This window comes from Mastomys coucha, unplaced genomic scaffold (genome assembly GCF_008632895.1).
Source record: "Mastomys coucha isolate ucsf_1 unplaced genomic scaffold, UCSF_Mcou_1 pScaffold15, whole genome shotgun sequence".
In the NCBI taxonomy this organism is placed as follows: domain Eukaryota; kingdom Metazoa; phylum Chordata; class Mammalia; order Rodentia; family Muridae; genus Mastomys; species Mastomys coucha.
Genome location: NW_022196897.1, coordinates 10,747,192 through 10,758,938, shown reverse-complemented (window position 1 = coordinate 10,758,938; position 11,747 = coordinate 10,747,192). Strand labels below are relative to the sequence as shown.

The 11,747-nt window shown below is 40.3% G+C and overlaps 1 protein-coding gene across 5 annotated transcripts in view; it reads right to left on the bottom strand.

Annotated features, from left to right (window-relative positions):
• LOC116089774 (putative ankyrin repeat domain-containing protein 19) overlaps positions 1–11,112 on the bottom strand; it is a 54,957-nt gene extending 43,845 nt beyond the window's left edge. For 3 of the 5 annotated variants that reach the window (XR_004118468.1, XM_031369194.1, XM_031369195.1), the window contains exons 1-4: positions 10,434–11,112; positions 6,530–6,644; positions 6,205–6,378; positions 1,212–1,318 (exon numbers count right to left, since the gene is read on the bottom strand). Coding sequence is in view for 4 of the 5 variants with exons in the window: in XM_031369194.1 (XP_031225054.1) it covers positions 1,212–1,318; positions 6,205–6,378; positions 6,530–6,644; positions 10,434–10,741 (704 nt within the window). In the remaining variant the exon portion in view is untranslated. The remainder of the gene's footprint in view (positions 1–1,211; positions 1,319–6,204; positions 6,379–6,529; positions 6,645–10,433) is intronic. The other 2 variants (XM_031369196.1, XM_031369192.1) reach the window with 2 other exon arrangements.
• Between the last annotated feature and the right edge of the window lie 635 nt (positions 11,113–11,747).

The window sequence follows — 11,747 nt, the reverse complement described above, 5'->3', positions numbered from 1 at the left end:
ATTAATGAATGATTCCTGGCACAACAATAGTACTTTCAGTTAATGATGCTGATTACCACATGATGGACACTGAGGTAAAATATATGTTAATATTTTTTTTCAACCAGGGACTCAATATGTATGTTTCACTATGTTGATCAGGCCAACCTCAAACCCAGAGATACCCATGCCTCTGTCTCCTGAGTGAGAGGATTACAAGTATGCACAACCCCAGCTAGATCCTTCATGAATAATCTTACGACCACTCTTCATGTGTATTATTTTTAATTAATTATTTTTAGTATATTAAAGGTGTGTTTTCCCTGGCTTAGCCATATAGCACTGGGATGTAATACTAGCCAAGACCTACAGGGAGCTTGCTATCAGTATGGCAGCAGAAGAGGACATCATCCATGTGGTGCTGGTTTGAGACACAAAGAATGCAAAATTTGTAGGATTGTAGAGATTTACACTAAGGTTGCAGGTGAAAAAATAAATCTATGAGGCCAGGCAATGAGTAGCAGGCTAGAATTTCCTACATAGATCTCCTGATTGAGTTTTATGTTGAGTTGTGAATGTGAGTCTAACTTACAGTGGAGACCTTGGAGTGTTAGGAGGTTAGGTACACAGGACTTCTTGACAGGAGTTCTCCCACATTCTTCCAGTCATGGGGATACTATGGGATGCTTTCCTTGCTAAGATAGAAAATACATTCTGAGGTCTTGAGCCAAAATATATCTTCCCTCCATTAATTTGCCTATGTGAAAAGGTAACTAACATACAAAGATTTTTTTACTCTTATACTCAATATAGAATTTTCTAAATAAAAGTGTATTAAAATAAAATTAATACATTTTAGCTAATACAAGATTATATGTACTAATATCAGAGTAAAGAATAAAGAAATCAGTCAATTTTAATAAGAGAATAAACCTTATATATCACTCTAAATTACTGAAATTCCAATCTTGGAGTGGTCCATGCCTTTAATCCCAGCCCTTGGGAGGCAGAGGCAGGCAGATCTCTGAGTACAGAGAGAGTTCTAGGACAGCCAGAGCTACACAGAGAAACCTTGTCTCAAAAAAAAAAAAAAAAGTAATTGTACCCAATAGATAATACATGTTGCTTTTGAGTATATTTCTGTAAGTTAATCTTAGTGTTCCTATTGGTGTAATATTTTTATGTGCATGGCTGTGTCCATTGAAAAATTTTTAGGAATCAAGTGACTTTACCTTCTCTGTGAGTCAACTGCATGCACGCTTGCATCCATCTTTACTAAAAATTGTGCCATCTTCAGTCTATTCTCCCTGAGAGCAAGCAAGAGTGGTGTGAGGTTATCCTGTAAAACAACAAAATAACCTTACATTTTACAAAGACTCAATAGGCATAAATGCTGGCATTTAGTCTAGGCTCCACCCCACAGTTACCTGGCAACAGCCTGTTGTGCCTGGCTCACTATAAAAGTGGCTACTTGCCCCCTCCTCCCCATTCCCTTTCTCTCCACATGCTCACAGTTGGCCTCTATTCCCCCCCCCTCTGTCTTTCTCTCAACTCCCCTTCCCATGCCCTGAATAAACTCTATTCTATATTATACCATGTGGCTGGTCCCTAAGGAGCAAGGGATGCCTCAGCATGGGCCTACAGAGGCACCCCCTTCCTTCACACCTGACTACACACCCACCAAACATATTTCCTCTCTCCTTATATTTTTATAAAACACAACATTTGGTGCTGATAGTTAGATTTAGAAATGCCCTGCTGCCACATGGAGAGGCATTGCTCGCTAGCCCAAACTTCGAAGAACTGGTAAGCTCCCTTCCTCTTCTGGTCAGCATAAATGTCCTCTGTTCCCAGGGATCTTGAGTTTAGAGTCACCCGTGCTGCCATTGAGGACGGACGGAGACATTCAGTCCTTATGACTGGTTTTTTCACTGACCCTCACTCAATCTAGGACCTCTAACCCTTGGGTGATACCCCCCCTCTCAAAAGTGGTTTTCATGACCCCTCCCTCAGGCTCTTACAGCCCTAGAAAAACCCCTAAGATTAGGTAAGTCCAAGACTCATTACAACCCCTAGTGTCCACATGATAACCCAGTACGTCTAGCCTGGCTACACATTTGTATTTTATTAAATTTCATTCTCAATGTCCCCAATAGGGACATTTTAAATAATTTCCACACCTAAGCTGGTATTCGCCAACTTCTCCCTACTTAGGTGGGGTGTTTCTAGGTCTAATTCACAGTACCCAGCAAGCAATATCGCTACATGGCTATTCAACTGACACTTTTTTTATTAGATGTTTTCTTCATTTACATGTCATACAATATCTCCTTTCCCAGGTTCCCCTCCAAAAAAAAAAAGGAAAAGAAAAGAAAAAACAAAAACAAAAACAAACCCCTGTTCCCTCCCCCTTCCCCCTGCTCACTTCCCCACCCTCTCCTGCTTCCTGGCCCTGGCATTCCCCTACACTGGGGCACAGAACCTTCACAGGGCCAAGGGCCTCTCCTCCCATTGATGACCTACTTGGCCATCCTCTACTATGCATAAGCTGCTGGAGCCATGAGTCCCACCATGTGTACTCTTTGGTTGGTGGTTGAGTCCCTGGGAGCTCTGAGGGTACGAGTTAGTTCATATTGTTGTTCCCTCCTAAGGGGCTGCAAACCCTTTAGCTCCTTGGGTCCTTTCTCTAGCTCCTTCATTGGGGATCCTGTGCTCAGTCCAATGGATGGCTGTGAGCCTCTACTTCAACTGACACTTTTAAAACAACTCTCCCACTAGCAATCTGTAGGCTTTCCCCTTTCCCCCTTCACTCTCTTGCCCCACCAATTATAGCCACTTGCTCTGCTCCTGGCTAGCCACTGGGAAAAGCAGGTTTCGGCCCACCCCTTAGGCCCTGCCTGGAACACTATTTGCTGAGACACTGCCCTGCTTTCCTGAAGCCATCTGCACCTGCCCCTTGGCTCTCTTTTGTGCATGCACACACACACTCTCTCTCACACACTCTCTCTCTGCCCAGGACATTTCCTCCATACCCCTGTCGCTGCCCCTGCCCTGCTATCCAACATTTTATGACATGAGCACAGGAGAAACACTCATACATCCCTGTACCATTTCTGCAAGACAGCATGGGCTGCAGGTGGGGGAAGAGGAAAGGGAGTGACGCGGGACCTCACACCATCTGGCTTGATGTGGCTCCTGCAGGTTTCATGCTGTGTACATTTGAGCACGCCAATCTCCTGCTCTGTGAACCAGCCCAGGTTGGAAGTTGAGCATTCTCAGTTCTTTCTCGGAGGATCAGTGCGCTTGCCCATAGTCCACAACCCAGATCCAGGGCTGCCTGGCACTCCCTGCCCCCCAGGCTGTTCCCACAACCTACACCCCGAGCAGTTCAATCCATGACACAGTCCTGACATGGCCAGACACACTCTCTTTCTGTTCTCGTGCCATGGTCTCACACCACTTTCTAGTTTCTTTCTATTCTGGTTCACATCAACTCTAAGCCAAGTGTACACTAGACAAAACTCTGCCATTTGTCTCTGTATGTGTCTCTTCATGTATTTTTCTCTGCTATTCCAACCTGTCAAAGTCACTTAAAAGATAAGGTTTTCATTCTATCCTGCCTTGGTAAATAATGATTTTTTAAACAATAAAAGGTTAAAGATCACTGCCTTTTATAAATATATGTTTAACCTTGTTTTTTGCTACTGCCATTAAGTTATAGTGTGCTCTATTGTCTAACTCAGATTATACTTAATAGATACTGCTCTCAATCTTGTCAGAAATCTGCTAAATTCAATAATATATAAGCTTGTGACAGAGACTCCAAAGCCCGACCATTACTCCCTAAAGTACATATAGACATAGCAACAAGAGTCTACCTGGATTGTGATGTGACGACCACTGAGAGGACATTGCCATTGCCTTGCCCACTGCCAGAGCTTGATTTACACTGTGGACAAACAGGATACCCTGAGAGTCAAATGTCTCATATTGCCTAAGTCAAGGTGGGCCATTTTTCATTTCATACATATCTGTTCCACAGAGAAAAAGCTTTTTGTTTTCTGGGCTTGAAAGCCAGACTGACTCTAACCAGGTTGCCATGGAGACCACAGGGACCTGGGAACTGTTTAGATAGTGGACAATAGATGAAACTATCATTTTAATTAATACATGACTCCCAGATTATAATTTATTTTTCCCCAGATTTCTGGCTACATTGACAGCTAAGATAACTGACAGCTAACGTGACAGCTAGAAAACAAACCTAATTCCTTACCCTAAGGTAATCCACCTTATTTGTTCATTAATAAATTAGTTCACTAGCTAAGACTACCAGATTTCTTATCAAAGACAGACATGCTTTCCTTGCTCACAAGCTTAATGATAAACAATACACAAGTTCAGATGTAAGCTTTCATAGATGTAACCTGGTATTTCCTTATCTAAATTCAGTTTCCAGCAACTAAATGCTTCATATTTTCTCTTCTTGATATACCACTGTCCTACCATTATTCAAGTTCATATAAATTTGCCTAACATTCCACTATATGATCAAATTGTATAATCAGAAATTCAAATTTTGAGTTTTCTTTGTCTTTTATATTTCTCATGCTAAACTATATGATCAACTATGTTCATAATACCAAAGTTTCGAGTTTCCTTTTTCTCTCAATTATAAACTTAAATTTGTTTCTCATTATGAATATTCAGTTTTCTAGACAAAAGGAACAAGCCCTTCTTGTTCCTTCTGTTCCAAGAACGGTTTTTGTTTTCCATAAGCTCATCTTAAAGACTGTTCATGTTGGTAACAAATTTATCTCTTTTGTAAACTTATAAGCTATAGGAAACCCACTCAGACCTAACTCTCATGGACCAAATAGACTCCATCCATCTGCTAATCAATAGCCTAAAGTTCCCACTTACTACCTATTCCAGAGGATGGGATTCCCCTCCTGTTCCTGGGATTGGGACTCCATCACCCCAACCACCGAGACCTAATGGTTTCAAATGTACAGGAAACCCACTTAGATCTACCTCTTGTGGACCAAAAAGATTCCATCTAGATTAAGTACACCTGCCAATAAGTAGCCTAAGCATCTACCTGTTACATATTCCAGAGGGGGAGATTCCTCTTCTGTTCCCTGAAATTGAGACTCCCCTCACTCCAACCACCAAGACCTAATGGTTTCAAATGTACAGGAAACCACCTTTAGGAGCTGATGCATCCACACTCACATCTCTTTGTCTTCAAACTTCTCTCTGTGTGCCACTTTGGTACAAGTGAAAGTGATACCATGTCCTTACTTTAATAATGTTTGATATAATTGTCAATTTACCCAGACTCCCTGCCTTATTAAAGTCAAATTTTTAAAAACTCCTTATCTGCCCTAGTGTCCCTCTTGAGCACCCTGAAACTTCTCAGAAAGTCACTATATCTCCCCATGAAAAGTTAATGTAACATCAATTGTGTGCTCTAAAACCTGCCCTCTGACATGTTTTTAACTCAGTTACATCCTCTCTTAAACTAGGCAAAATTATCTGAAACAAAAGAATACCCTATCCATACAAAGAAACTGGAAAAATTCTAAACAAGTGACAAAGCCTTCTTGGCATTTTGTTTTAATTATAAAATTTCCAAATTGGCTTGAATATTCCTAGTCAATTTGTTTCCATTATTCTTCCATTAGCACTACCATGACTAAGTAAGTAACTAGTAGAACTTGTCAACAGCATCAATAATTCCACTTAATTCAAAATTGTTTTGAGTTTTAAGATGATGCTTGCCGGGCGGTGGTGGTGTATGCCTTTAATCCCAGCACTTGGGAGGAAGAGGCAGGCAGATTTCTGAGTTTGAGGTCAGCTTGGTCTACAGAGTGAGTTCAAGGACATCCAGGGCTACATAGAGAAACCCTGTCTCGAAAAACCAAAATAAAAAAAAAATGATGCTTATTTTCAAGGTTAATCTTGCTTTATTGTAATTTTTACTTTTTAGAAAAATGTTTAAAAATTATTGAATAAAACATAAATCTTACCTTTAAGAAATTCAGTGTTTTCTTAAAGGTAATATATTTGCCTTTAGTATAAAGAAGAGAGCTGAACTTTCCAAAATATCAATACTTAAAATATTTCTCTTCCAAATGTCTAAGCATTTTCATTCAGAGCTTCTAAACATGGGTGATTAGCCCTGCATACATCCCACATTTTTCTAAGCACAGTGATCCTTACTTTTGTCCTTTCCTCAATATTTGCTCCGTACTGTAGCAGCCTGGCAGCCATTGCTGAATTCCCACCATAGACGGCATAGTGCAGAGCAGTGTTACCCATGCTGTCTTTAATGTGCAGGTTAGCATGGTGCTCTAGCAGAAAACACACAATTTCATCTTCCCAGCTTTGGACAGCCTTAAGGGATTATAACAAGAAGCACACAGTCAGTTTAAAGAATTTATGATACACACTCATGGGTTTCAACATTAATTATAGTTATAGGAGATGAATTCATTTTTACTTCAATCACAATCATCTCACTCTTAAAATGATGACTATGGTCTACCTTCATCAGGGGTGTGATGTTATGATTGTCACACACATTAATCTCACAGCCACGCCTCCAGAGATATATCACCAGTTCTAAATGTCCATAAAAGCAGGCAAAGTGCATGGCATTCCTATAAAGAAATCACAGTGCATTATCTCAATATATGCAAGTATTCTTGTAACTAGAACTGCTAAATAGCATACAGTCCATGTGCCTTTTAAACAAATATGTAATGCTCTTCTGAAGAAATTTGTTTTCCTTTGTGAAATTTCTTCCAAACACACACACTTGAGTGCACACACACATACACCAATCTGATTCATTTGCATTAAGCCTTATTCAAAAATTCAAGATATAGAGCACAGATCCTTTGCTAGAATATAGCACAAGTGCTTTTATCCCAGTTCACTGTGAGCCCTTGTTTCCAATTCTCCTGAGCCAGTCTTTTCCTGTTTGCTGATTGCCACTCAGCCTTCTGCACTTGCAGAACAGGTCATTGAGCTCTCCTCATGGTGTTCTTCTTTTATACTAAACTCCAAGCTTGTCCACATTCCTACCACACAGCAAGTCTATTATCCTATAAGCCACATGCTTAAGGTGGTGGTCAGAAACAGAGAAGGGACTGGAACCAATAACTGGCTATACCCTCCCTAAAGCTGATCCACAAAAATGTCCATCCGTTCATAAGGTTCCACAACTGCAAAATCAGAGCTACTATCTGAGGATCAAATGCTCAAATGCATGAGTTGGGGGGTGGGGGAGGTTTCTTTGAACTCTAGCAGATTTTACTCCTACTCTAAGCTCTATTAAAAAATTATTTCTTACCCTTTCTGGGCTTCATTTCTGCTCCAATAAAATGGAATATGATGATGCTTCATTGAGAATGTATACACAATAACTAAAGTTTTACTTATAACATGCTAGATAATAATCATATCATCACTCCAACTTAACATACATGGTTAAACAGGTTGGGAAAACAATACAATTGTCCCATTTTGTAGATTTTTATGGATTCTACATTTCAACAACTGTAAGGTGACTTTTTTTAAAGAGCCAGGATCTTCATGTCCAGACTGGCCAAGCACTCATGCTCCTCCTGCTACGATGCTAAGGCTGGAATGCCCTCCTTCTGTTTTACAACTATAAATGAGAGCAACTTTTAGATTTTTATTAATACTCAGAAGAATGGGTCAGAATGCAATCCTGTATACAATGGGTCCTTTGAAATCTAGCTATGCCAACTGCACTTAATGAATTTTACTTCTTACAAATACAGTAAGAACAGCAATAATAGTAGCAAAAGCTAAGCACCGAGTAACCAGGGCTTGGGTTTTCAGACTTTTAAGCCAAAGAGAGAAATTATGGGAATCAAATGAAGAAGTATCATTTAATTTAGTCAATATTGCTACTCGGGAGGGAAAAAAACCATGAGGTTTTCAAGGAGGAATGGATCCTGAAAAATAGTATTGTGTACATAGTAGATATTCTGGTTAAATCTGGAGACTAAATGGAATGAGAGAATAGGAGGGGATTAATGCTTCTATATAAGAACTATTACAAAATAAGACAATCCCTGTGCAATATTAATAGCCATGTATATTTGCTATCTTTTATTTTCAGTATCTTACCTTGGGATTCTTTTACTGTAATGAAACACCATGACCAAAGCAACTTGGGGAGGAAAGGGTTTACTTAGCTTACACTTCTACAGCACTGTTCATCATCAAAAGAAGATAGGACAGGAATTTAAACAGGGTAAGGAACCTGGGGGCAGGAACCTGGAGGCAGTGGCCATGAAGGGGTGCTGCTTATTTGTTTGCTCTTTATGACTTGCTCAGCCTGCTTTCTTATAGAACACCAGACCAGAGATGGCACTATCTATAATGTGCTGTGCCCTCCCCTGTCAATAACTAGTTAAGAAAATGTCCTAGAGGCTTCCCTACAGCTCAATCCTATGGAAGCATTTTTTTTATTGAGGTTCCCTCCTCTTAGCTTGTGTCAAGTTAACATAAAACTATCCAGGACAGGTGGAGGCCATCCCTAACTCTGTTCCTGCCTCTGAATCCCATTCCCATGACTTGGCTGGATTGTCTGGCCTCAGTGGGAGAGGATGTGCCTGGTCCTGCAGTGACTTAATGTGTCAGGATGGGGTGATGCCTGGGGCTGGGGATTCCCCCTTCTCTGAGGAGAATGGAAGGGGTGAATGGGGGGAGATCTGTGTAAAGGGGAACTGGAAGGAGAGGGGCTGGTATAGGGGTATAAAGTGAATAAATAATGAAAAGCAACTATCCAACACAATCAGCCTGCAATTATTTGCATAAGTCTATATAGAACAAAACCATGCTCAATAATATTTATACAATATAAAAATCTATAAGCACAGATAAATAGATTCTTCTCAGAAAGGACTAAGTAGCAACAGAAAATATCAACACACACCAAATTAAAAGAAAGTATGAGATTTTCATCTGTATATGAACACAGTCCCACTTTTCAAATGACTATTTGAAAGAAATAACTACACAGGAGGCAGAGAGACTCAGCACTGCTTTAAAGTAGATTATATTCTCTATCACTGAAAATAAGCTAGAGAGAAATAAAAGATGACCAGAAACCAAATGTTCAAATTCAACATGTATGTCAGTGGTTCCTATCCTGTTGGGGATCAAATGGCCCTTTCACAGGGGTAGCCTAAGACCATCAGGAAACACACATGTTTACACTATGATCCATAACAATAGTAAATTACCGTTATGAAGTAACAACAAAAATAACTTTATGGTTAGGGGTCACCACAACATGAGGATCTGTATTAAAAAGTAGCAGGCCAGGCAGTGGTGGCGCACGCCTTTACTCCCAACACCTGGGAGGCAGAGGCAGGCAGATTTCTGAGTTGGAGGCCAGCCTGGTCTACAGAGTGAGTTCCAGGACAGTCAGGGCTACACAGAGAAATCTTGTCTTGAAAACAAAGCAAAACAAACAAAAAAAGGTAGCAGTACCACAAAGCAGAACTGCTGATTTAAGGAATAAAAAAAGAAAAATTTGTTTGCAATTCAAATGCTTGAAATTAATACATTAGATTAGTACATAGTTTGTTCATTTAAGTCTCCAATAAACGTTTGTTTAGATACAATCAAACTAGTTTGTCACTTAGCATAACAAGCTATATCTGACTATTCCACTTTGTCTGTCTATGCCTCCTTCGAGGTGAGATATTTAATGGATTTAATTAAAAAATAATTGTATTTTTTAATAACTGTTTTTCTAATAATTTGACATTTTAAGGCAGGCTGATAAAAATAAAGTGCTATGGGTTTCTTTTCTCTCTACTGGAACCAAGAGGTAGAGGTGTGTGTGTACAACTTATAACTGTGGCAGGGGAAATAGAGACACTCAGTTCAGTTCCTTACAATACACATCAGGCTTACTATACATATACATAAACATATATACTTATATATATTTAATGTTCTAATATGCATTCTGATATATGTAGTGGATACTGGGTTTTACTTGAATAAATTTAGGCTTGAAGGTAATAAACACATTATGAAAATATTCCTTTTGTAAGAATTCTTCACTTTTTAAAAAATGTATCTAACATTGTATTCCTAATATATACACAAATATAAAATGATGATTTGTTTTTGTTAATTAACACTTTTAGATCGTCTGTTGACTCTCTAAAGGACTCATGAGGAAGGGGAAGCAACCAGACTTCTGCCCTTGCGTTGGCTGGGTCGGGGGTACCTCCCAGGTGTGCTGATCACAGGTGCTGAAACTGTCAATGTATAGTGGCAACTATCAGAGTTAGGCCCTTCCCATCCTGTTCCTGTTCTAGGAGCCAATAAAGGAGTCTTCTCCCACACTGCCCACGTCCCCTTTTCCCCCGCCCCAGGTCTGAAGGCTCTCTTACCTATTCTCCCTGTCTCTGTGATTGACTTCATATTTACCCAGAGTGAAGTAAAGCCGCACAAAAGGTAAATCTCCTGCACAAGCCGCCATGTGCAGATCATTGTCCGGAAAGTATGTCATGTCTAAATAAGCAGAATCCTCCCTTCCAAAGCACAGGTTACTTCTCCGTGCCTTAATATCACAGAAACCCAAGGGCGTCTCTTCCCTATTCTTTTTCTGACAGCAACACAGCACAGAGAAGCCTGGAAAACCCAAAGGCCTCCTGTCTTCCCCTCTGCTGTACTTTCCGCCCATCCTAGGCAAGGTCATATATAGCAAGCCAACGGTTAACTGCCCCAGTATCAACGTTATTATAACAAGCAGACTCTCCCCATCTCATATCGAATTATAAGTCCGCCTCCTGTTTTTAATACTTATAATTAGCCTATTATTCCTTATCTAAGTATCAACGACGTAATAAGCCCACTCATCCTGACCCAAATATTATCGCTTGTCATAGGCTAGCCAAGTCTCTCCCAATGTCCCCATCTCCTCAAGTCTGCTCCCTGGTTTGGTGTCTATCAACTGTAGGGACAGTTGGCAGAACAGCTCTTGTCAAGCCATGCTGGTGGACGCAAGTATGTAAGGGTTTGTGTGAACGTGTGCGTGCCTCTGACCTTCGACTGGCTCAAGCCAATAAAGTACAATGCGCATGTGCAGAGTCCAGCCTGTCAAATCTCTGCAAAGTCGACACGTGTTGTTTCACAGGGCAGAAGAGGCTGGAGGGATGGCTGTGTTTACGAGCATGTACTGCTCTTATAGATGAACCTAGCTTGGTTTGCAGCGCCCACAGTAGCTCTTTTGGACTGGAGGCACCTATACTCACACAGGCACATTCCCTCACACGCATATGAGCGTAATTTAAATGTCAAAAGTCAAAAGAGAGCTAGATGACCTTTGGTCATTTGTTCAAGGCTGACTTACAGCCATGGGAAAGCAATCCTTGTACATGGCTGTTGAAAGTGATGGAGGACATGGAATGCCAAAGGCTGGCTGTACTGGAAAATCTCTTAACAGAACGGTCTCTTAATTTCTATTGTTTATTTTCCACATCCAGTGGGGTACAAAAATTCAGCAGTGGAACTAACAGTAGTTCATTTTCATGGTTTCAGAGGCAAATTTTGAAGAGAAATTAATGCACATTCCATCCAAAATAAACATCCACCTCCTAGCCTCTTTTGCCCTGACAACATTTTTAGGTTCTATTTTATTTTCTCTTATCAAACCTGTAACGATTCCAAGGTGCTTTTTTAGAGAGCAACATATTTAATTTTTC